The sequence below is a fragment of the Phlebotomus papatasi genome, chromosome 2 (assembly GCF_024763615.1).
Source record: "Phlebotomus papatasi isolate M1 chromosome 2, Ppap_2.1, whole genome shotgun sequence".
NCBI lineage: Eukaryota > Metazoa > Arthropoda > Insecta > Diptera > Psychodidae > Phlebotomus > Phlebotomus papatasi.
The window spans coordinates 37,259,377-37,287,038 of NC_077223.1; the positions used below are offsets into that span (position 1 = coordinate 37,259,377).

The 27,662-nt window shown below is 31.8% G+C and overlaps 1 protein-coding gene across 2 annotated transcripts; it reads left to right on the forward strand.

Annotated features, from left to right (window-relative positions):
- The first annotated feature begins 50 nt into the window (after window positions 1-50).
- LOC129804054 (chitin deacetylase 1) lies at window positions 51-27,177 on the forward strand. Of its 2 annotated transcripts, none has more exons than XM_055851072.1 (6): window positions 51-197; window positions 279-405; window positions 1,331-1,488; window positions 1,612-1,861; window positions 21,546-21,867; window positions 22,370-27,177. In XM_055851072.1, the coding sequence occupies exons 2-6, from the start codon at window positions 351-353 to the stop codon at window positions 23,196-23,198; spliced, it is 1,614 nt and encodes a 537-aa protein (XP_055707047.1). In that variant the 5' UTR covers window positions 51-197; window positions 279-350; the 3' UTR covers window positions 23,199-27,177. The 2 variants fall into 2 exon arrangements, with proteins under 2 accessions (XP_055707047.1, XP_055707048.1); XM_055851073.1 differs by having other exon boundaries at window positions 51-186.
- The last annotated feature ends 485 nt before the right edge of the window (window positions 27,178-27,662 follow it).

The following is a 27,662-nucleotide window of genomic DNA, read 5'->3' on the forward strand; positions in this document are numbered from 1 at the left end:
ACTCATTTCCCCTCATATTGTATGGCGATATAAAAGCAAGAATTGCAGATACTCTCTCTTACGTTTATTGGGAATCCATGACGGTTTCGTTGCCACGTTAAGCTCAGTTCGTGTTTAAAAGTTTCTTAATCAAATTTACAAAATAAAAAAAATTGAAAGAGAGAAAAATAAGACAGAGTGATATCTGTAAGGAAGACGTCAGTAATTAATTCTACGATATCCTTTGCGTATTTTAATTTTTGTTTTTTTTTTCTTAAATCCTTTTCTACATTAAACAGGAACAAAAACCCATGTTTAGGGAGTTTATACCATAGATCTGTTTTCCAAATAATATTCAAATTGTTGAAGTTATGGAAAAATTATTAGTGCTTTTTGTTACACTTATTGCACTTTCAATTTCAAATGGTGAGTGAAATTTATTTAAAAAAAGAAAAATATCGTTTACAATCATTCCATCGGCCAGATTATTTTTCTCTTATACAGTCGTAAAAATATTAGTTAGCGAATAAATGAAGAAGTAATATCTTCAAAAAATTTTCTTTTCTTTTTGTGCTCTATTCAAATAATATTTCTTTTGTGCATGATGGCCTAGTTTTCACCATGTTATATTGGTTTTGGCTAACAAACAAAAGTTTTTTTTCTCTCCTTTTTTCAAAAAGCTTCATTTCAATAGATGAAATACCATCTTAAAATCTGTGAAAAAGATACCTTGAGTTGGAGGAAAAATTGAGAAGAAAGAAAATAAAAAAAAAAGTTTGTGGCAAGAAATTATTCCATTTAGTTTCTCTGGAAAATTATATTCATAAAGTGGCACAAATTACGCAATGGATTTCGATTAAAGTGGAAATCGCATATAATTATATTACAATAACGGAAGAACTCGTGTATCTTATTCTTTTATTTATTTTATTATTGAAAAAAATATATATATTTTCAAAGCTCTTACGTGACTTTCGATTTCTGTGATGTTTTTACTGTATCTAAGGCGACACATATATATCTATATATGTATGTAATGTTATAAGAAAAATGTTGTTCGAAAGCAGCAATGGAGAGACAGCTAATATTGTACATAAAGAAAAAAACGGAAAGCTTCACATTTTTTCCTCATATATAAATATGTAAAGATCCTAATAATAAGAACTTTATTTGACCGTATATACAATGGACTTTGAAAACCGGTTTGAAGAATTTTTTGGATTCTTTATCCAATACTTCTTTCCATATTGAAAAATAAAATTTACAGAGAAAAAGAACTAACGAGAAGAAAATAGAGAAATAAAACTAAGACATTAAAATTTATTATTTCACTTTTCCCTTCTCTCAAAAGTGTCATGTGTGCGTGTAAAACGACAATCAGATGATTCGTCAAAAAAAGAAGAATCATTTGAGCAGGAGTTGTGCAAGGACAAAGATGCCGGAGAATGGTTCCGTCTTGTGGCTGGTGAAGGTGACAATTGTCGCGATGTAATTCAGTGCACGTCATCGGTAAGTGATCAGTAGCACTTTTCACCATTTTCGTATATTCTCTATATAATACATTCAATTTAATTTTATTGCTTAATTTTTTGTTGTTGGATTTCATTGGATTATTTTTTGTGACTCTTTCAGGGTCTTCAAGCTATCCGTTGTCCAGCCGGTCTATATTTCGACATTGAAAAACAAACATGTGACTGGAAAGATGCTGTGAAGAATTGCAAACTAAAGAATAAGGAACGCAAAATTAAACCACTTCTGCACACAGATGAGCCCCTGTGTCAGGAAGGATTCTTAGCCTGTGGTGATGGTAATTGTATTGAAAGGGGTCTCTTCTGTAACGGAGAAAAGGACTGTTCCGACGGATCTGATGAGAATAGTTGCGGTAAGTCATATTTTTATCTTTTACTGACTTTCTTATAAACTGTTCAGAAATCCTACTTGTCAAATTAATAAGTTATGTCCGTTATGCTTGCATAACTTAGTAAAAAAAATTACTGTAAATGTGGATAACTACCCCCTGCCCAAGAAGCAAAATAGCTGCCTTATAGAACTAAGTATTAGACAAGTCTTTTAGTGCACTTTTAAAATACTTAAAGTGAAATTTTTTTATGGAAATTCCTATAACAGTTCTTAAGATCCTTAAGAGTGCTCCACTTTACTTATTGTAATCCCAGTAATGGAAGCAAGAGCGTTATAAGTAAATAAAAAGATTTATAGTTCTATAGTGCCTCACTTAGGGAATTCTACAAGACCATTTTAAGAAAAAATTGCTGCTTGGGTGGTGTTCTTAAGCCTTTCTTTAATTTTAGGACTTAAGGACTTTAAGGATAGTCTCCACCGATCCTATCTATCATGTCCGATCGATGAAGATCATCTTTAATGCCCTATACACACTTATGACTTAAGCCAAGAGGTGCCTTAACGTAATTATAATCAAAACAATGATTCGACTAAATTATCACTAGTTTCCCACTAAATAAGTCGTTTCTCCTGCTTAACCCATTCCTTACCATGGTATTATACATCATACGCAAATTGAGTGATTTTAGATTATTTATTTCTGAGCAATTTTTATCCGAATTACTGACAGGAATGGATTTTTACTAACTTTAGTTCTTCAATTACTTGGGAAAAATAGTCGAACAGAGATGAAAACACATTTTGTCATTGTTTTCTTGCTTCGCAGAAGGTTATGCAAAATTTTTGCTCAAAATGGCGGACGGAAAATTCGACATCCCGTCGAATTTGTTAAAATTGACATCTTTCCTCTTTCCTGATTTAAATTCCAGTTGCCAATTTGTTTTCTTGGATAGTTACTCCATCTAAAGCAATAGAGTTTGTACAGAATTTAAATTCAATGACCGATAAGACATGTGTTTGACAGGGGCTCCTCGCGCCCCCATAATAGTCAAAAAAAAATTTCTTTTCAAAAAAATCATCTATTAATCTGTAGGAAACTAATCCCAAAATATGAATATTCTATCTCAAGTATTTCTGGTACATTGACTGAATGGGTTAAGCCGAGAGTTGGACTAGGGCAGAGTCACATTGACAGTAAAATGCTCACCGTATTTCGTTAATTTACGCAATTTCATTGCAATTCTTACGCAAATTTTCAATTACCGTATTACCTTATCTCATACTCGGTAGCACTAGGTGAAAATAATATAAGAAAATTAAAGAAATAAAACGAAAATTCGATAAACGGTGAGCAAAAAAAACTACGATTAATTTCTCTTACAGTTTTTTTGCTCACCGTTTATCGAATTTTCGTTTTATTTTTTCAATTTTCTTATTATATAATTTTCACCTAGTGCCACCGAGTATGAGATAAGGTAATGCGGTAATGGAAAATTTGCGTAAGAATTGCAATGAAAATGCGCGTAAATTAACGAAATACGGTGAGACTACGGCGAGCATTTTATTGTCAATGTGACACTGCCCTTAGTCAGAAACTTATGGAAATGTAATCTGATCATTATTCTGATTATAATTACTATCGGCTTAAATCGTAAGTGTGTCTAGGGCATAATGATAGAATTAAAGAAAAGCTTACGAATAGCCAGGATGAGTCAAAGTCACCCCCAAAGGCCAGTTGGCACCTACGGTTCGTTGGATACAAAATTGAAATTTAAAACCGTTTATGTTTTAACGCTGTTTAATATTTGTTACCTTTGTTACTGATCTTAGGAAGATCTTAAACAGTTTCCCATTTGAAGGTCTTCAATTGGTAAAGAGAAAGCAGGCAGGACCATTTAATTTTAAGTTTCAATGATTAGTTGCTCGTTTACCACTATCTTGAGTAAACACTTTTAGAAGATTAACTCATTTTAACAAAATTATAATCACTCTGTCCCATAAAAGGACCAGAAAATGATTCCTTAGAATTCTTATGGTGAAAATCTTTAATATGACCATACATGAGGGATTTGCAGAACATTAAGACTTTACCCGAAAGGGCAATTTTTTCAATTTTTTTTCCCAAGCATAAGAGCTTTTTTCGGGACAGAAGGAGTAGATGTTGAATTATTCGAGTTAAACCTTAAATTTAAAGAAGCATTTCAGATTGAAAAATTGAATATTTTTCGTATTAATAACTTGACTTAGACGGTCTTCAGATTGGTGGCAAAATCTCGTTAATGGAAGTTCTCAATTTTTAAATAAAAAAAGTGTCATTGAAATTTAACAATTTAAAGAATTAATTATACTTATTTTTCATTCTATTTTAATTTTCCCAAAATTTCTCATATTGAAATTATATAAATAATGCCATGAAGATAAACCATTGCAATTTGAAGCCGATGTTATTGATTTGTACTTCAAAGCTTTTCGTTAAAGTGTCGTTTTGAAATTAAATGATTATTCCTTTTAAACGTAAAGTTGAAGTTATATAAATCAGTTTTTATTATTCGTAAAAGTCTTCTATGAATAGGATGTACGATATTCTAAAGATAATCTTTTTCTCAGGAAAGATCATTAAGTTGTTTTTTTTTAATCAAGAGAAAATTAAGAAAAACTCTAAATTTAAAATTATATTCCGTCCAAAATATGACCCCATTGTACCCTAATAATTACATTGTAATCAGCAGACAAAATCAAGTATTGATAACTTTCCAAAATTTTCAATTCAAAACTATTTATTCAGCCGATTTAGCCACTAAAGAGAGCTTTATCAAAGCTGATAGTTTGGAAAAATATGAAAATTTGTTTTCGTGTAATTTTTAATATTTGTCTGAGTACTTTAAACTTACTTTAACCCTTTAAGGACGATTGGAACACCGGTGTCCCATAAAGAAAATAATTTTTCCAGACTACCTAAAGTTATTTTTTCTTATGTCTGTACATAATTGTAAAGTAGAAGGTTGAAGGAATCCAGAATATTTTTTGCAAGTTTCTAGCTATTTGCTATTTGGTAAATATTTAAGCTCAAAAATGGCGAAGTTTTAAATTTTTAAATTCTCAAATTCATAATTGATTTTATTTATTTTTTATACTTCCAATTTTTTTAAGCAAAACCCCTTTGGCAATAAAAACTACAACACTCATACGTAATATTTTTCATTAAAGCGAAGAATATTATTCATTGGTTCTGTCAGAAAAATTACTTAAATTTTTGGGCTATTTTTGCCCATATCGTTCATAGAAGCACAAAATACACTGAATCAGACTCTGTTGGACTTTCCAAGGTTAGATGTAAGACTTATCATTGATTATGTTTCTCAGTTTAATTTTTATCGTTGATTTTAAGTCCGTAAAAAGTGCCTCGTCGTTAAAAGGTTAACTCTCCGATAAGTGAAGATGTTATACAAATCATAAATATTTTGAAAAAAATATTATGATTTTCTCAGAGAAGAGGATTTCTATGATGCAAATCTTCTTTGTATTGTATAAAAACTTCTTAAATGGATAACTTATCTTCTGAGAGATTTTTATGATAATTAAATTATTTACGTGATTTTTTCTGTGATGAAGAGCGCAATACATCAATTAAAGGATTTTTTTTAAATAAATATACGCTTAATTGATTATAATTAAATCTTCATTTAATTCTCTACCAAAACTTTTAGATTGGGAAAATTTCATAAAAAACAAAATTTCCATCTTTTTCTTTCACAAACGCATTGCACATTTTTATCCCGCTCTTTAAGATCCCGCTCTTGAAGATCTCGTGATATATTATGTGATCGTCGAGACAAATTCAATTTAGATTTGAAATCGAAACAATTAGATAGGCACGCGCAATACGTCTAAGACCGGGATGGAAATTTTGATACCATCAAAAATAAATTTTAAACGAGAGTGAGATCTGCGTAAATATTGGTCTCCTTAGAATTTTTAGGTGAATATCAGTTTAAATATCGATTTAAATTAGGCCATAAATCTTCAGAAAACTATCTCGAATTGAAAATTGATCAACGGGATTATTTTAATAATATTGCCATTTGATCTTGATTGATTCAAGATGACGATTTTTCCGGTGAAAAGTGCCTAAGGACAAAATATTCAGCTTGATTACCTCCAAAGCATATCCAAAAATTTGCAAAATCGCCTAATCCAATTTCTAGATAAATAAAAAAAAATATGTTTTTGGAAAGGGTAGAACGGGTGGGAGGTATTTTGAGTAAGTTACTTCGCTAGAGAATGTTGACTTATGGAGTGGGGGTGTCACTGAAAACCAGAAATCGATATCTCTTACCGTTTGACCTCTAGCTCGGGAACATATTTAAGGTCAAGTACCAAAAATTCCGAAAAAAAATTATTCAGAAGATTAAAAAAAACCACAAAAACAGAAATCCAAATTTGTTCAAATCGGTTAAAGGGTTTTTAGGAATGAAAGGGGAGAAGGACGATTTGAGATATTAAGTTCGGTAATGTCTTGTACGGGGGTCAGTGAAGACCGGAAGTCGATATCCATTGTCGTTTGAAGTCTGAGGATGGTAAGAAGTTGAAAAAAGTGGAATGTATATAATGCTCTCTTTTAGTTTGAGCAATAAAATCGATAAACATTGAATGAAAATTCAATATTCAAATTCAAATATATTCTAAGAAATCATAACAGCAAAAAAGGCTAGGGTAAATTGGGTAATTTGGAATCGCATCTAAATTGAAATTTTGAAACTCCCTCACTGTTTTAAATTAACAATAAAAAGGAAAAAACACAAAGAACTCTTGAATATAGAAGCTGTATTTTTCATTGTCTTCTTTTTTCTTTACCCATCTCAAACAGTTCGAAAAATCTCAAATTCCAATTTTAAAAACTATTCCAAATTACCTAATTATACCTTAAAAATTATACCTTACGTTAAATAAAAAAGTGCCAATCTTCCTAAATTTTCTAGGTCATACCGGGCATTCTTCCAATTAGACAAAAAATCCATACAAAAGCGGAAGCTTTTATATGGATAAATCAAAAATATATTCCACTGGACTGAACTTGAGCTAACAAAGTCGCAAAAAAGCATTATGTTTGATGGGAAAAGAAAGCATTAAACGAAAAAGAAGTTTGTTTAAGTAATATTTCTGGAATAATATTGGAAAAAGTTATAAAAAAAAGACCGGTTTAAAATCGAGTTTTCAAAAATTTACTGCTATTAAAAGTTACGCAGGAGCAAGTTAATATTGCATTTAAATAGAAATTGATATTGAGAAACTCTTACAAACCCGAGTATTATTGCTTAAGCGGAATTATAGGTTGGGAAGGCCGGCCGGCCTACGAGTAATCATTATCAAAATCAAGGGTGTTTAGTGAACCAAAGTGTTAAAGTTTCAGGCCAATAAAAACTTTATTATACTTGGTAATTTTACTTGAGATCAAAAACGTTTTTACAAATATGCTTTATCTAGCATATAAATATTAAATGTTACAGAATATTGTAGTTCTTTTGCATTCTCTATTGGTTAGAGCTTTATGTTTTTTATGGCTTAAAGCTCTAGCCAATTTGAGAATCAGATGGAAATAAAGTGTTTAATGGAAAATTGGTTGTACAGCTGATTGGCGATATTTGATTAAAGATGGTCTGTATAAAACAAGAATCACATATTAAATGCCAAAAAAATAATGAAATAATTTTGGCTAAGAGATAAAATGAAAAAGATATGAACTTTTGGTTCAATTTAAGAGAATTTGTGATCACATTTTCATTTTTTACTGAACAAATTTAAATGATTTACTAATCCCGGATACTAAATGATAAAGAGATGAAAAATTAGAAACTCAATTGACCATTTTGATAGCAAACTACCCCTATTCATGTTTGAACATTAATTATACTTTTATTTTGCTCAAATTAAAGAACAATTACATTTCCTAAATTTACTGACGTTTTTTTTTTTCTAAAAACTATCATAATGTCATTGTAGTGTAATGTATTTTCATAAGAAATGGGCACTGAATATCAAATTACATAAAATCTTATGAATTTACATATTCATTAATTTTTATATCTGTGTAATCTAATGCAAGATTTTCGTAAAAATAAAATTAATATTTTAACAGAATCACATTCATCTAAATCGGACAAGGAATTGAATCCTTTGATCGTACTAAAACTTAGCACTTGTTACCTCTCGTTATCCCCATCTTATTCACTGACAAAAATTGAAATCCCCATAAATTTACATATATACCTTGCCTCCTCAAAAAATGTGGGTTTTTATGTAATCAAACAAGTACAGTTCAAAACTGCACGATTTCGATTTGAATTTCTCTGGGTGTGGTGTGAGGTATTCAAAGGAGGGACCAAATAGTATAATTTTAATGTCAACTGATTTTTATTAAACTTGCAATATGACCCGGGGATCTCCTTCATGTGAGAAGAAATGTTGTCATAATCAATTGATTTTAAAGCAATTTCGTATGCGCAATTTGTGTTCAGGTAAAATAACAGATCAAGTGAAGAAAAAAAAAGTAGGACAATCATGCTTTGTGATGCAACATTGATAATTATTTAATTACTGAATTATCGGGAGACAATAGATTTCTTCTTTACATATTACCATTTTTTTTCCTACAAAGAAGTAACGCAAATTGCATACACACGATAAATTAACCATAGCTTTTTCGCACAATTTTTTTTCTCATCTCCCATTCTTTTCGGAGTGAGAAAAGAAATTAATAAGCAAGAAGTAAATTTTAGCAATTCCTATTACTCACTACCTAGCTCTTTTTTTTTTGACTCAAAAAATTTGGACATAGGAAATATATAGGCATTCAATTAGATCTCTTGTATTAATGTATCAATATTAGCTTTTCATTACTAAATATTCTAAAATGATTTTTTTTTCAGTATAAATAAATCAATAACAAGAATATTAGAAAATAATTTGTCTTTCATATATTTTTAAATTTAAAATAAAAATGAAAAAGTATAAAGAAACGAATAAATAACCAAAAACATAAAAATAGATATTCCTAATTTTATGATTGTTTTTAACCAATTTGCAAACAAATAGCGTTGTGAGTTTAGCAACGTAACGCACATTTAAACTCGATATTTTATGTATATGTAGCAAATAGAAAATAGTTATCATTAATGAATTAATAAGTAAATAATTGAAGTTAATCACCTCCAATTTTCCATTAAAAAAAAGAAAAGTAAATTTGCAAAAAACAACACTTAACAAAATTCTACAGAGTTTTAGAAAATTTAATATTTTGTGAGTAAGTAACAATCTAAATCTATAGAAATCAATTGGAGATACTAAATATCTTGCACATAAGACACGATAAAATGAAAAAAAAATAATAAGAGACTCCCACTTCATAAAGAACATTTAAGAAGAGTAAAAGGGGTTGTACTCCCTATAAGGTGCCTTAACTCTTTAAGGACAAGAAGGTCAAAATTGGGGGTCCGAAAAAATCTTTTTTTTTCTAACTTTTTAGAGCAAAATACAGTTTTAGAAGGCCGTAGGAAAAATTTGATTTTTGGGTCACGGGTGACCCAATCGTCCTTAAAGGGTTAAGAGTTAAGAGCCATTATCAAGACTGCAGTTACACCTTCCCACTCTCATACTCCTTCAATTCAAATCCATGATATTTTTGATAAACTCGAAAAAGTTTTGTGTAATATTGCGTAAATCGCTAAATTTTAAAATTAAAATATTTAAAAAGGGGTTGCAAAGCGTCCCAGGATTTGCGAAGTCCTCGACCTCAAGACTAATGTATACCTCAAAAGTACTTTCGCAACATTTACCATTTACCGATTCTCATCCGATTTAAACCGATTCATAAATTACTGATATGGTTTAAGAGTAATACAATTGATTTTCTGATAAAAATTGCTTATCGGTTATGAATCAGTCTACTGGGAATTCATAGCCGATTGGAACCGGTTAAGTCTTGTCAGGAATTCCAAGACCTTTCTAACTAGCCCAACATGACCTCATTCGGTTTATAAATGCACTCTCCAGAGCCTTTTTAACCTTTGTCCTTGAAAACTCGTTATTGGGAATAAATCAACGGTATTTTCGTACGAGTACGGAATGTCCGCCTTTAAAAAGGTTAGAGGTCCTCGGGTAGAGTAATGGGGATAGGTTCTCTCGAAGGTTCCAAGTAGTTCCCAAGAAAATTATAGTCTATATTATTACGTAACTATTCAAATTAGTTCGAAATTATAATATATTTACTTAATGAATCTTCAGGGTGATCTCTTTCAATTATTGTTTTGCGAAAATTTGAAACTTTTGACAAGTGACAGCAGTGACAGAAGCAAAGTTCTCCTTCACAGATGTGGAGTTTTATTCGGCAAAGATGTCTCGACTAATGGCGTCTACACACTAGAAGCAATTTTCGTCAAAGAATGCTTTTTAAAAAAAAATATTTTAACGTTTCTACCATTCTACCCAGGGGGGTGACATTAGCTCTGAAAAATGCGACCGGTTTTAGTGTAATTTTTTCCCTGTTTTCGTACACATTTCACGAGATATCTCCAAGTCTACGTATGTTGCTAATTTATGGTTTTCGGTTGCCTCTTCGTTATTAAATTGGCTTTTATTTTGTATTAGTATTTTTTGCTAATTCATTCTACAATGACAGAAAACAGCTAATAAACTCAAAAGTTTTTTCGGCTCGCTAGAAACATATGGGAAACATAAGAAATGTCATGCCCCTGATTCTACCAATGATTGGGTAAGGGCCTCGACAGACCTGAAGATTAGCCGAGTGACGGCTTAGCGTAATTATATTAAGAATAATGGTTAAAGTGCATTTCCGTCATTTTCCACTAAGCCGCCTCTCGGCTTAAGTCGTAAGTGTGTCTAGGGCATAAGTTTTCTTTTAAAAGAGCATTTTTTAAAAAGATTGCTCCTAGTGTGTTGAGACCTCAAAAGACAAGCATTTGCTATTTGCACAAAATGTCATTGATGTTCGAAAAATCAATTTCGAATTTTATAAAAAATATTCGTGTTAGATTATAAAAATTTATGATTAAACAATATGATGGATATATTGTAATCCTCGTTGCTTCTGATTTTTCTCACAACAAAGTGAAGATTGTCTTATGTGGATACGAGGAGCGCTTTAAAATTTGAACGGGACATATTTCAACCACCACGTGAATGAAACAAGAAGTAAATATGACTTTTCTTTGGCTTTCGAAACCGATCTTCGAATGTCTGCTTTCTTGGGGGAACTCCGGCTATGAGCGTTTGGAATATATTTCTTGCTAAATTACATATAATTTCTGATTCTTACTCTCAATTTTCTGATATTCGGATGATGAGATGGGAAAAGGATAGATTTCTTGAATCTGCGTTTAATGCTTGACAGCTACCATTCGCGGAGGCGGATACCAAAAAATTATGTGTTTTCAAAATTTCGAACTTCCAACGACTGAAAGAGTAAACTACCTCCGAACTTGTAGAACAAAACGACTAAAGTGCAGACAAAGCTCTGACATCCGGAATACTACTTGTGAACGTAAGGAAAGTTTCACTATAACCTTGGTTTCATATACTAAACTTTCCACATGTTTTCGAAAATTTCGCTTAAATGTCCTTTTCTAAATCGTAATGATAATGAAAAAGATAGAGCGAAAGGCCTCCGAATATATACTAAACATTTGATATGAAATAGCATCATAATTCATTTTAAAAAGTCCTCGTTTAACTTGTGCTAGATTTTTTTCTGTCTTACTATTTACTTGTAAATATATTACATATTATGTATAAGTTGCCTATTGAAGATCTCTCAGTGAAAAGAAATTCAAATAACATTTTCGAATTGGCATGAAAGCTATCTGCATCTTTTGCATATTTTTTTCAATTGTCGAATGATACAATTGAGTTAAAAATAACTTCTTTCGTGCATACAGAAAAATCTTTGCTTCTTATGAACGAATGCTTTCCCTTTCACATTTTTTTCTTCTTTTTACTTTTTTTTTCTTTTTAAACTCACTGGTGTCTGCGTATAAACCACATGTGATTTCCTTATACAAGTATTTGTGGGATGCTCTTATGGGTATATGTACGTATTCGTATAAATTCATAGTAGTTTTGCCTTGCTTTCACATCTTGTAAATAATATTGAAACCGATCAACAAGTTTATAAACCTGATAAATCTGAAACACGTTAATGGGTAAATACCGCAAAAGTGCCAGTAGATAATATTCCTTTCGAATTTTAATTATTCACTCTATATCGTCTTCTTTTTTTTTTCTTATTTAATTTAGTCACATTTAGCACCTATGGTGATTTTTCCTCTAATTCATTTTTGGTTTATCTCAATTAATCTAGGGTAGTGTATACTGATGAAATTGAACAGTATAAGGTATTTCTTGTACTAAAATTGGGTTACTTAATGCCCCGAAACATATGGAAAATTCCAAGAAATGTGAATTTATGTCGTAAAATTCATATTTTTCTTTCTTTTTGCAAATTGTCTCAAATTATTGCACTCATCCACGATATATTGCAAATGAAACAATTAAATTTCGAGTGAAATGCTTTTTCAAATGATTGCAGGAAGTTTTCATTTTAACACTGAACTCTTTCGAAAAACTTCAGGGAAAGTGAATTTCAATTTTATTGCCTCCAAGGTACATAAAGCATCTCTTGTGCATTGCACAGACACCTTTCTTATGTATGCGATTTATAAGAAAAACTCTGAGACGGCGACTGGTTTGAGTTTTGCTGCCAATTTAACCTTGCGAAAATATTTAGCATATTGGCATTTCTTAATCAGGGGAGAGAAAAAATCTGGTATGTAATATACATATATATAAATGTACAATTTGGTGAGAGAAAGAAGACGAGATATACATATATCGAGAGGGATTGCGGACTTTCTGTTTTTTTTTCTGGTGGATTTGGCTACGATGTAGCATTTAAATGTGAATGAAATGTGTATAAAAGCAGGAGATGAGATTCAAACTGGTGACGTGATGTTTGTAACATCTTCAGTGGTGCGGTTGTATGCCAATCTCTGTGAAAATGTCACACATTTCCAATTTACATATATCTCGAAGCATCACGCAATTACAATTTAAATGCCAACAGTTAAATATACCTATTATAAAGCTATTCCATGAACAGAAAGAGCAGAAGAATTGCTAAAAAAAAAAATTGAATAATTTACAAATTTCATGAAAAGACAATTTATGGTTGATCACCAATTGAGCACAGTATGTAATTTGAAAGATACATTATTAAATGATACACCAAAATTAGTGTTCAGTGAATTTGGACATTGAAACAATTCATAATTTGTAGTTTTGCAAAGCTTAACCGATATCATCAACTGTTTGGCATACATACCGGTATTTGAGAGACATGGTCAAATGGGTAACCACGAGGACGTAATATTTCCCAAAAATTCTGATTTGTAAAATTTCACTTTGAATTGCAAATAAGCAATAATTAGAATTTTTATTAGTGATAAAGTGATTCATACTTCTCGTAATAACTCTAACTCGTGGTTTCGATGTTATACTAAAAAAAAATGGTTTTGCATTAGCTCTTTAAGAGTTTAATTATAAGTCTTTTTTTCAAAATTCTCGAAAGACAGTTGATTTATCAAATTTATATGATATGATTTAATTTTGGATGAAAAATTAAATAACCGGATGAAATAGTTCGAAATTGTCTGCGTTTTGTTAGGACCGTTAAGATCTTTTAATTGCAACCAATCTTACGCCAAACCGTTAAACTGGATTCTAAGGTTTAGGTAAATGGCTTAACTTCTATAATTTCTTCCAAGACTAAATTGTTCAGAAAATTTTCACTTAAGATTGAATATTAAGGGCAAATGATACATTAGATTTTGAAAAACCGGTCAAATTGTTTGTTATTTAGAATTTCGGAACCTTCAAGAACTGGGCTAAGCCTCCAGTCTGAAACTCGTATTAAGAAAGATACTTATAGACCCGTTTAACATTTGATATTAAAAAAGTTTAAAAAAATTGATAGATCAAATAAGATAGATTTTGAACATTCACAGATAGAATTTGTTTCACAGAAAAGATATTCGAAGATTGAATTCGAAACCCAAAGACAAGACATTTTTACTTCTCGTTTCACCTGCGTGGTTTTACAGTGCTTCTGGCTTGAATTTCGAAGTGTCTCGAGTATTAAGATGTGTCAGTCTTCAATTTGTTGTGGGAAAAATCAAAGCGACGCCGACGAGGTTTCTAATATTCTTGATTCATTTATGAATATTCTCCTTAAAATAAAAATGTCATTTTTAATAGTATTTGTCACTTTTCCCAATTCTGTGAAAGTTTTATTTAATAATTCGAACTCAATTTTGAAGTCGCTAAACAATAACGTCATTTTGTGCAAATAGTGTTTCATTTACCTTTTAGCCAAGACATTATCAGATAATCGAATTTCAGCTGCGAACGGGAAGATTCGATGTGCTCATAGCTGGAGTTTGATTTCCCAAAAGTGTCTAGGCTTAAAAGGAAGTGGCTCTCTATTTCGACAAAATGTCGTTGATCTTCTATCAATCCAATTGAATTTCGAATTTTCATTAAAAAAATCTCAAAGTTATAAAAAATGTATGAAGTATCACAGTCCCTAGGTTCAGTAATAACCTTCCGGATTTGAGAGCTCTTTCCGGTTGACGTTTCTCCTTTACCGATTCGAAGGTATATCAGAGAGAACTTACCTAAAAACTCGTTAGAAGTTCGAATGTTTAAACCGACGAGTTACACAAAAATGATCAAGTTCATGAAAAGGACATTCACCTTAATAAAATTGCAATTTAAACCTTCTGCCATCCTGAAATTCCACAAAACTACTTAAAAATCCACTTTTTGCAGTAAACCTTTACTCACTGTTGTTGACATTGTTGACGATTGAAGTATCAAGAATATCGAAATTCGAAATGGCAGGACAATCAGCGCTAAAGCGGCGAGTATGTGAACTTGCACTTTAAGATTCCGAGAATAGAATATTAATAATAATATCGAATATTAATAACCAATAATATGAAATCGATTAAGAATCACTGTACGGATTTTATCGAAATTCAAACCGGAAGTACTTCAGTCACTATATGAACGGGTCGAGAAGTAAAAACATATTTTCTATTGCTTTAGAATCTGATTTTAGAATGTTTTTCGTTGAGAAAACATCGACTGTGAACTCTCGGACCGTGTGATCACGATCACAGACGTAATTTAGAAAATTCGAAGATCAGTTTAAAAATCTCAGCTGCCGATTCTGCAAAAAACTCATTTAGTTTTCTATACGAATTCGAAAAGTCTCGAATGTCAAAAAATACCAGTTTTCACTTCGCAATGGAAAGGTCAAAATAATGAGCTTAATAATATTCTTGTTATATTTACTCTTGGAAGCATTCTATAACAGTTCCTTAGCGTGTTTCATAAATTTTCCCAAACATGTGCAAAAATTTCGTTTCAAAAATTCAAAATTCAGATTCAATTTTTCGAACATCAACGATGTAAATAGAGAGTTGTTTATCTTTTAGCCGAGACACTTTCTGAGAATTAAGCTCCGGTCGTGAGCTTACAGATCAATGACATATGCAAGGTCATTAACGTTATTTCGACGAAAAGCAGGTCTAGACAACATGACAGTAACATGAAGGTCCAGTCATGGCAAAATCAACCTTAAACACTTGTAACAGTGTAAATTTCTAGATATCGAAAAATAGAGTTGGACTGATCACTAAAATAATGGAAAAAGTGATGATATAAAATCATATTTATAACCATTTATTCTGAAAAAAATGTCTTACTAATCTGTTTTTCATCAATTAAGTTTCCCAGAGCAAATTATTACGCTCACCAAGTTGATCTATTTTTTGCCGGTTTGTTTAAAAGAGAGAAAAGTGTCTCAGATTAAGCAGAAATGGTGTATTGTATGAGATAAATTGTATTTACCGATCTGATGAGTAAATTTTCGGAAGAAACAAGATAAGTGACAGAATTGACGAATTAGCAATAGGGTAAAGTGATATAAGTTGGACATAGTGTTACAAGTGGACAATTCGCCGGTACAAGTTGGACACGGCTTTTTTCTTGATAAATACAGTACAAAATTTCTTTTTAAGCACAGGGAACCAAATTATAAAACTAAAGCATTAAAAATATACAAATAAAAATGAAATACTAAATTTATCAAGAAAAAAAGCCCTATCCAACTTGTACCATTGTCCAACTTGTACTACTTTACCCTACTCTAATCAGGAACTAATCAAGTTAGAGATTTTACAAGCTTTTATGTACTTCCATAATATGCTAATATTACGTTTTTGTCATAATTCGCGGAGATCTTCAGAGTTTTGCATTTGCTGCATATTTGTAGGGCATTAGGTGACCTTTCCAAAGAGTTGAAGGGGAACATAAAAGATAATAAAAAAATCTCAAATATGACCAATTTAATTTCATGGAACATTTTTTTTCCGAACTGAAATACTTCTGAGGGTAATTGTGGGTTAAATGTGCATTGATGCTGTAATTATGGAATTTACGAATTTATAGCAATTTCTTCGTTCAATTTCCTAAGCGGCCGGCTGAGTAAGTTCACTATCGGAATTAATAGAGCGCAAAATTTTCATGAAATTGAATAGTTCGGAAATTAAAAGTGCGTACATTTAACGCATTATTATCTTTTTGTTACTTAAATTAATATCGTTATTATCGATAACATTTAAATTCCATAACGTTTTGATGGATGTAGGATTCTGTGACAAGTTATCAGCAAAGTGCTCTAGCCAGAATTATACTTTTATGAATTATCTCCTTTTTAATATTAGGCATGAGAGATTTAAAGAAATTTTAGTTGCTGCAATGAAGTAAAAACCATAAAAAGTGGAGTCTTTCACAAATTACTTCATTGAACTGTTGTATAGAAATTTTATTTGTGGGATTGAACCTTCAGTTTGGAAGTCTGAAACCTCCAATGTACCAACTCCTACGATATACTCATCTATAAAATCAGACATAATTGTTTAAGTTTTCAAAAGTTGTATATAACAGTATTTTATTCAGTAAATATATTGAAATGAAATGGTATATGGTATGCTGTAACTTTTTATTTTCACATTTTTCAGCGTGATATAGTGTTAGACATTCTGAATAAGTTACACCCAACAATAATTTTAGGACACGCCTCCTTTAGTCTTTACGTCAAATTAAAGTTATTAATTACCTTTTAATTTTTAAGTTTTAATTAGGAGATGTTTCAACACCAGTCAATTCAAGCTTTACAATGAATCTTGTTTTCAGTGCAGACTCAGTTTTCTTATTTATTAAAAATTAGACCACGCCCCCAATTTTAGCATTAACTGTAGGCAATGTATATCTTTGGGAAATTTGTTTTTTAATATTCCTTCTTTTTGCAATAATTTTATGATATATTGAATGAAAATCAGAAACTTTGAGTGGAAACAATGCATACAAGTGGAACATTATTAAGTAGTATAAGTAAGCAAGCAACAATTTTATGAGAAAATCTTTTTTTTTTTGAATAGCGTCATTAAAAATATTGAAAATTTTTTAATTTATACAATTAGTGACTAAGTTGCGTTAAGTGAAATTCCTTTTAATTGTCTTGATAAAACGCACATACTGTTGCTGTTATTCTGCAATTCAGAAGATTTGACCACAATTATGTCTAGGAAATTCTTTTATTCCATTTTTGAAGCCGTTTAGACGTACGTATATTTCATTCATCATACACCAATGTCTTCTATTCCCAGTAGTGGTCAAAGTCGGATTATCTCCGAAAAAGGCCATTTTTACATCTTTTTTGAAAGCAATAAAAAAGACATTTTTACTTCTCGTTTCTTCCGTGTGGTTGTTGAAGTATTTCCGGTTTGAATTTCAATGTGTTTTGAGTTTTGAGTGTCAACAAGTGTCAGTTTTCACTTGTTGTGGAGAAAACTAGGCAATGACGCCTCTTCTTCATAATGATAACAAGCCTGTTTCAATAGAATTTCACTCATAATTACTAAGTAACTATCCTTAATCTTTGATAAGATATTTTATAAAGATCGTAACGTAAAGTTTTATAACTTTGCGCGAAAATTTAGTTTGAAAATTCGAAATTGAGTTTAAGTTTTTCGAAAATTAACGATATTTTGTTAATGCAAAAACGGTAGAAAGTTATATAATTATCTTTTAGTCAACACGGCTAACACACTTTTGAAGAGCCAAACTCCAGCTGTGAGCACATAGATTGAGTTTTTAGAACGAAAAGTCAAAATTCTATTAAATGCTAATTTTTAAACCAAGTATTAAGATTGAACTTATATACAAGGTTTCGTTGGGTTTCGAGATGTTCTGCAAGGCTAATCCAGTTTCAATCAATAAAGGATAATAAACTAAAATTCAGTTTTATTATTTTGATTCAATTTTGAGATAGTTTTGAACAGATTTATTATCCCGTTTTAATTAGAAATAGGGAAATTTGGAGTAGAACTTAACATTTAATACAGTTGTAAACACTGATTTTTTTCTATACTACTTGGACTTTACGTCAACCACTTCTTTAGTAGACAAGGATCCCAATAGTATGTGTGAATTGATTAGTTCTCGTTCTCTGAAGTCTGATTTCTAATTAAAAAATCACAGTGCTTACAACTACCCCAGGTTTACTACGGGAACTAGGAAGATAAAACTCCCTCCGGTTGAGCCAGAGTTATTTATCCTTCCAGGGCGGGAGATACAGAGGTATTTTTGCCAAAGCTTTCGGCACTACAACGTGACTTCCTCAGTGGCCAAAAGGCGCGAGGAAGGCGCGTTGTTGCGCTGAAAGCTTTGGCAAAAATATCTGTGTTTTCCCTGTCTTGGAAGGATAAACAACTCTGACGCAACCGGAGGGAGTTTTATCTTCCTATTTCCCATATCATTTCTCACGTCAGTACTTCTAAAATTACATGTTTACTACTGCCCCAGTTTTCCCTAGAACCAAAAACAATATTTCGCATTAGTTCTTTATCCATTTAATCCCTCGAGTTCTAATAAGATTAATATATCTTAACTCACCAATTATTCTATATTTATAAATTGATTTAAAAATGAGTTTTACTATTACTTTAGAGAGAAGGACTAGTACATTTGGAGAAATCATCTATAGAACTCGAATTTAATTCAATTCACGGGTTGGTTTTTTGCAGGAATCCCAGAAATTAATCAATTACTGATTTAAAAATAAAATCAAACATTCGTTGTTTAATGTGGATCAAGACACTTTTTCATCATAAATATGTTTTAAATATCATCTTAACACTATAGGGTAAGTGTGCCAAATACCGGCCAGCTTGCAATTTCGGCCATTTTTTTTTTTGTTCTTCGAATATCCATGAATTTTTAGGTTTTACATACTCTAAAGAGTATACAATGCAAATTATAAAAAAAATGTAGCTTCGAGAAACGAGAAGATGTGAAAAACACATTGGAAGATTTCCCGAAGGGCACCAATGTTATGTCTATATTTTTATTCCCTTTAAAAATGATTATGAATGAATTTAGAGAAAATAAAGACGATAAACTGTCTACAAGGTTCCAAGAAACACTCCTTATTAAAAAGTAACAAAAAATTCAATTTCAATTAAAAATATTACATTTCAAACTTGAGACTTTGGCGGTTGCATGCAACTATGCCGAAATTTAGCACTCTTACCCTATCTACCGACCGTTTTTGTTCGTTTTTCCTAGCGCACTCGGTCTATTGATATACCGCGGTAGGGTAGAATAGGGGAGACCGGGGCAGAATTAGCCACGCATGGTATTAGACAGTGGGATGTTATAGCTTGCCGTAGAAGAAATAGGGTGGAGTAAGTACTTTTGGCCACTTTAAGGTTTCATGTGCTTGTAATTTTTATAAGCTTTATTTAAATAAAATGAAATTTTGTACAGATACCTTAAAGCCGTTTCTTCCTAATAATCCAAGAGAATTCTCAAATTTTTTTGGATATTTTAGTGAAAAATGCATTTTATGCAACTATGCATTAGGGCGTTTCAACTAGGAAAAAATTTTTTTGGCACTATTCTCACGGTGTTGTATTTGATGAGACAAGAAAGTTTTTCTTCGACGACCATATGATCAGACGCTGTTTAGAGGTGGCTGAACGACCCTCTCTGTAGAACAAATATCTGATTTTACCGGATTTTACACTACAGAGAGGGTCGTTCAGCCACCTCTAAACAGCGTCTGATCATATGGTCGTAGAAGAAAAACTTTCTTGTCTCATCAAATACAACACCGTGAGAATAGTGCCAAAAAATTTTTTCCTAGTTGAAACGCCCTACTATGCATGTTTCAGTACTTTTGGCCACTTTGTAAGCAGTTTTGGCCAGTGTGTGTAAGCACTTTTGGCCACTTGTTTCCAATAGAATTTTAATAAAATAACAGAAGAAATAGCTCTCGAAAACTTTCACAAATACACAGCACAAGTCCTATTCTTATTTAACACCAATTTTACGTGATTATTAGAGTATTTTAAATGAATTTTTGCACATTTTCTATTTCATGTAAAAATCAGTAAAAAGTCACGATTGTTTTTACTGAAATCCGCGAAATGCGCCACGTGTGAAATGTATGGGAAATTGAATGACTAAAAGTACTTACACAGCCGAAAAAAGTAACCTCTTTTAACCACATCCGATTTTCATTTAATTTGTTAGAAAATCTTATTAAGGATGATATCACAATAAAATTTAGTTAATTAAGAAATGGACTTGCATTGAATAACATAAAATATTTTCATCAAAAATATGAAATAATGCAAAACAATTTCTCTTAACATTAACAAGTTTCTTAAGAATCCCATGTTTTTTTTAGCGATTGTTTACCTTGCGGAGAATTTCTTTCAATAACTTAGAATTAATCAAGTCGATACAAAATCAAATATGATTTTCTGATTCGTTAGATTAGAGGTCACGAAATAAGACCCATTTTTCTGTTCTAAATGAACTCATAATTGCCTTACAATGTGATTGTACTTTAGGTAGCCAAAAGTGCTTACATGGCCAAAAGGGCTGACTCTACCCTATTGAAAAAACCACTACTTATTCGAAGAAAACACATCCCTTCCTATTCATTGAAATATTTATCAGCCAGTTGCAAACATTTTTCTTACAAATTATACGCAATGAAAAATTTTATTTGCTGTCTAAGTCTGCCCCGGTCTCCCGTACTCAACAAATTCTTCTTGGAAAAGAGGAAAACATTAAAATTTAAACACTGAAAATTATATTTCATGCATAATTTCAAGAAATTCATAAAGAAATTCATAAAAAAAAATTCATAAATTCATAGCGGCATTTTACCGTTTAAATATGTGTTAAATTTAAAAAAGGTCTTAAACCGGTCAATTTGACCGGGTCTTGGTAGGTTTATTGTTAGTGAAGCAAATATTTAACTAATGAACATATTTACAAATATTTGAAACCCATCGCGTTTTTTGATTGGCTGAATCTTTGAAGTATTAGCCAATCAGAGAATGGACTGAGAGTTAAATATTTTATAAAGTTAAATATTTAATTTTCTTCTAAATGATGCTTAAGTGTTGAAAATTATTGATATACTGTTACTGTCCGATAAGACTCATTTAAAATATGATTTTTTTTTTAAATAAATTGTTTCTTTTGTTTTGCAGATATTGATAATGACCCCAATAGGGCTCCCCCCTGTGATCCCTCCGTGTGCGTTTTGCCCGATTGTTTCTGCTCTGAGGATGGAACAACCATTCCTGGAAATCTTCCCGCCAAGGATGTCCCAATGATGATTACAGTTACATTTGACGATGCCATAAATAACAACAACATCGATCTCTACAAAGAAATGTTCAATGGACGTCGCAAGAATCCCAATGGATGTGAAATCAAAGCCACTTTCTTCGTGTCCCACAAATATACCAATTACTCGGCAGTTCAAGAGACACACCGAAAGGGACATGAAATTGCTGTCCATTCAATCACGTAAGTACCCAATACTTTCATGAAAATTTTATGCTTGTGTTGTCTCTTAAAATGCCAACTAGGTCAATTGAGTGTCTTAAAAATTTGAGATTTGAACCACTTTTCTGGCAATCCTCTCACGTATTTGTACGTGGAAAAAAAGGATTGAGCAAAGAGTGGTGTTAGTTAGCAGCAAATAAATTTTAATTGCTGTAATGCCAAATTAACTAATTTGATGAACAAACTCCAACTCGGGTCTTTTAGGAAAAACAAGTGAGTAATAGTTCAAAAGCAAGAAAAAAAATGAAGTAAAGGAAATGACATTTGCAAACATTTTTGAAATCCGTATTTGGAAAAATTTTTTGTTATGCAAATAGCACAAAAACCTTGACCAGAAAATAAATATATGAGCTTATCAAATATTTAGATTTAGAGAATTTGATTGGCTCATATATAGAGAAAAAAAAGACTTATCAAGATGGTAAAGTTTGCAAAATTTAATTGATTTTTGCAAATTTTACAGCCACAATGATGACGAGAGATTCTGGTCCAATGCAACTGTTGACGATTGGGCCAAGGAAATGGCTGGCATGAGAATTATCATTGAGAAGTATGCAAATATTACGGATAATTCTGTTGTTGGCGTAAGGGCACCATACTTGAGAGTCGGCGGAAATAATCAATTTACAATGATGGAGGAACAGGCTTTCCTCTATGATTCTACAATCACCGCTCCACTATCCAATCCACCACTTTGGCCATACACCATGTACTTCCGTATGCCCCACCGTTGTCACGGAAATCTCCAAAGTTGCCCCACAAGATCACATGCTGTGTGGGAAATGGTGATGAATGAACTCGATCGCCGTGAAGATCCTGGCAATGACGAATACCTCCCAGGTTGTGCCATGGTAGATTCATGCTCCAACATTCTCACCGGTGATCAATTTTACAATTTCTTAAATCACAATTTCGATCGTCACTATGAGCAAAATCGTGCTCCACTTGGTCTCTACTTCCATGCTGCCTGGCTGAAGAATAATCCAGAATTCTTGGATGCCTTCTTGTATTGGATTGACGAAACCCTAGCTAATCACAATGATGTATACTTTGTGACAATGACCCAGGTAATTCAGTGGATTCAAAATCCACGGTCCATCAATGAACTGAAGAGTTTTGAGCCATGGAGGGAAAAGTGTACAGTTGAGGGAACTCCTGCCTGCTGGGTACCACATACATGCAAACTCACATCCAAAGAAGTGCCCGGAGAAACGATCAATCTTCAGACATGTGTACGCTGTCCCAACAACTACCCATGGATTAATGATCCAACAGGGGATGGCTTCTTCTAAGTCAATATTACTACCTTCTAATCTTTCTTTGTTCTCATCACACTACCCTAATGCCCTATTCTCTTCTCCCTCAATCCACAACTACACTATCACTTTCACTTTAATTTTCCCACTGATTATATTTGATATTTACATTCTAAAACACATTATACTTTGTCCGACATTACTTAATGTATTTTTTTCATTTTGCATGAGGATAGTATTCAACCTTACGAATAACTTCCGTCTAGAAATTTGCCCGGACATTCTTCTTTTGGGAGACAGAAACATTTAAAGTTGGCATTTTTTTATTTATTTAATGGGATAATGAACTTGCCACAATACCCCACCCATTAAAAAGAGGCCGCGCCCCTTTTATTATTCGTTATGTACACCCTTTAGTTCTTGGCCACCTCCCATTCCAACAACCCTAATACGGGCTTCAGACCTGAGATTTAGCCATATGGCTTAACTGTTCTAATTTTTCAACAATCAACATTTTTGGAAAAGTTTGACTTACAGTAGACTCTCGCTAATTCGGCTCTTTTAAGATCGGGCTACCTTTTAATTCGGGCGGCAGTTAAATTCGAAAATAGTTTGTTGACATTTTTAAAATTCGATTATGATTATCAAATGAAGCAAATATGCTCAAATTTGTCATGATTTGTCTTAGTTTTGATGTGATTTTGCATTATTAAGTGGTTTTCATGCAATTTATAATAGCAATGAGCATGTAAACTCAATGAGTATGCAAATAAACAAAAAATCGTTACATTTCAAACAATTTGACGCCCGAATTTCTCTCCAATTCGGTTGGCATTTCGGTCCCAAATGCCCGAATTTGAGAGAGTCTACTGTATTATTGGACTATTAAGGACAATGACCTATTATATTCTGAAAGAGGCACTAAATTGCATGATATTTAGGACTTTGAGGCCGTCGAGAACAGGGCTAAACGCAGGGGCCCATCAAGCCTAATAAAAAGTGAAGCTATTTTTCACTGTTCCTTGTAAAAATGTTGCAAATATTGCACTGTGACTTAAACAAATTTATATGTATTATTAATATGTATTTTTAAATAGCTTTTAGTGCACCATTTCGAAATATATCAGACTTATAAGTCAATTCTCTTTAGGAAAAAACTTGCCAATAGCCTTCAGTGCCTCTATGCAAAAACCTATGGAAAAATGAAATGTCGAGAGGCCCCTGGCTAAACCTCTAATCTGAAGACCGCTTAATATTACCTGATCTAGAAGTTCGTTATTTTTTACATGGTAAGTATTTTAGTACAGGCTCCTTGGGGGCGTGGCTTGTGTATTTAACCCTTTAAGGACGAGAAGGTCAAAAATTGGGGGTCGAAAAAAATATTTTTTCTGACTTTCTAGAGCAAAACACAACTTTAGAAGGCCGTAGGAAAAATTTAATTTTTGGGTCACCGGTAACCCAATCGTCCTTAAAGGGTTAAGGCAAGATAGTTTAGTCCACGCCCTCTTCGTCTTAAAAGTTATGACGTAAAATCCCTAGTTTAGTTTATGATTTTTCAAACTATCTAATTCTAAGCTTTTCTTAGATTTTGCCAACTTCTTGTTACGCTATTTCATGAAACTAAAGATCATTTTATGATTTTAATTATTTTATTATTCATTTTTTATTTGAGTGATAGAAGCTCTAATTGTCTTTTAGAATTGCTATTTAATAAATTCAGTTACAAATTAATATTGTTTTGTTTTGCTTTCCGGAGCCAATGTAGTCATTTTGAAAACATTCAGAGTAGAAATGTGATTAGGGAAGACTGGAGCAAAAAGTCACAAAACGGATATTTTATTTTTTTACAAACTACTCAAACGCTCCAGAAATTTCTAATTAGCGCAGTTTTCTAGGAAATTTACCGCTCTACAACATTGTGAAAGCTATTTTCCTTTAACGAGCTGTTTTCTAAAAGGTAATTTTGTGACCATTCTCAAAAATTCTGGGGCAAATAGTACCAGGTATGGGATATTATCACATTTTGATTTCCTTTTTTACGAGCTTTCGTAAATTTAAAAAAATGGCTAGGTGACATATTTTCATAGGAAATTTATTCCTCTACACCTTTGTAAAACACCGTTTTCTCTATCTGAAGGAGAAAAGCGCTTTTCAAGCTATTTTAGAAAAAAAAAACACACAAGAGACTGCTAATCGTTTGACCAATGCAAGCAAAAAGCGGCGAGACGCGAAAATAACGTTTCTTCTCGCCGTGAGACATCAGAAATTGCTTCGGTCTTTGTTACTTTTTGCGCCATACCTTTTGTTACTTTTTACCCCAAGTGGTCATTTTTCATAAAAGGATTTCTTTGTAAAATTCTAAAATAGATAGTGGTTTCGTATTTAAAGAATTCAAATCATTTAGGAAATACTTACGAGTGCATTAATTTTGGAAAATAAGTAGGTCAAAATTGATATCTGTTGCAAGGAAAACATTTCAAAAATAGGGCTAAAAATTTTAATATTTTTTTTATTTTCTGCATTCCTTGTTCGAATTCTAAGAAACATACGACTTTGAAGAAGGTCTATGGAGGCAATCTATGGAAAACATTTTAAGCCGCTATCTCTTTTATCTTGGAAGATATTGAATTTTTAAGTTTTCAATTTGTGACTTTTTACCCCAGTCTCCCCTACAGTTCTGCATTTCACAAACTAAAATTTAAGGTTAGTTGGAAGCCTTTTTTAAAACTAGATTTGCCTATTAGTCTTTTCAAACGAGTATTTAAAAATAACGTTTTTGGATTAAGAAAAAAACACGTGATAAATGGGCGTGACTTCTAAGAGGCGTGTACTAAGTACTCTCAAAAAATGGTGTATCTTTTTTTTAAACATACAAGTATGAATAGTTTGACATAATTGGAACTATTACACATCGAAAATAGAAGAAAAAATATCAGTAAAATTCTTGAAGCTATTTATATTCTTTTGCTGTAAAGGGGAGTGGCCAATTTTAAGCAAGTAAAATCTTTAGGTCCGTCCCAAAAAACGATCAAACGAAGTAGCTGATTCATGGAGTCTCACAGTATCCCATTACCAGTAAATAAATAAACAAAAATATTTACATTCATTTAATCTTCGGACTACAACAAAATTTGTGGGCGGAGTTTGTTTGGGATGGTAAAAAAAAACACCTCCATGCAAGAAAAAGTATTAGTAATTCAAAGTAAAAAAGTGTTTTTCTTATTGTGAAAGAGTCCCCAAACTGAAGAAAAATATATATTTTAAAAAATGAACGAAATTGCTATAAAATCATTACAATACGATTGCATAGCCTTGATATGTGGATTAATTCGTTGCTAATTTTGTACTTTTCTTGGCGACGTTTTTCTTTTAAAAAAAATTTTTTCACCTTCATGATTTACCAATTCACGGACAGGCAGTTTTTATATCTTCTACACTTTTCGTCTCACCAAGTCCAATAACCATAATTTCCATTTTACATAGTAAAACTACCTACATAATTGGTATTATGTATTTTATTGGCGTTCTGGTATTTTTACGATTACAACTTTTGGATGGATACCCTTTTTTAAAGAAAATGTAACACGTGAGTTAAGTATTGAATTGCAATGAATTCTGTAAATCACTCATTTATATTCACTAAATTTTAAAAATGTGAGAGAGATTTTTTTTAATATAAATTAGGGTATATTTGTCATTATAAGAGATATTGTAGGGATCTCACCTGTAAATACTCCTAATGATATTTTTCGCCTTAAATTGAAATTATATAATTTTATGAAAGAAAAAAAAGAAAGTTCTGTTCCCCTTCAATTTTTTACATTCCTTGTCTTTTGCAATGTTATTTCCATTGTTTTTTTGCAAATGAGAATATTTTATTTTCTTTAGGCATATTTTTGATAAATAAAAATAAAAATCAGATGAATTGTAATAGGAAGAACTGTTTATAAAAAAAAATGATAAAAAATACTTCAATGTGAATTAAATAAGAAATATCACCATAGTGATGGAATAAGAACATTGTTTCACTTTGCCCTTCTTGCAGTTATGTGGTACCTTTTGCAATAGTGCATTTTGAGGTGGTTTTATCATCCAAGGTGATCAGGTAAGTTACAGAAAGTCTTATGTGAATACACTTCTTGTTCCATGTCGTTTTGCAAAGGTGTCTTTTTAATTTCTCTTCCTGCATGTTTGAACAATGACAGAAAAGCTCACATACCGTTAGTATTGACTATGTTTACTTATAACTAAAACTATAGCGTGGAGATTTCTTGCACGTTTTTAGCCCACAAATATTGCACTCTTACAGAGCTTATAGCAATTGATTACCTTCGTGAATCGTGAAAAGTCTTTTATGAGAAAATCAAATAAAATGTTGTTTTGTTAACATTATATATATCTACAATTTTCTATTTAAGCACAATATCTCACACATTGTACGTCATAAGAATTAATAAAAGAGGTGTGTACTCTAATGTGACAAGACAATCTATTTATGCG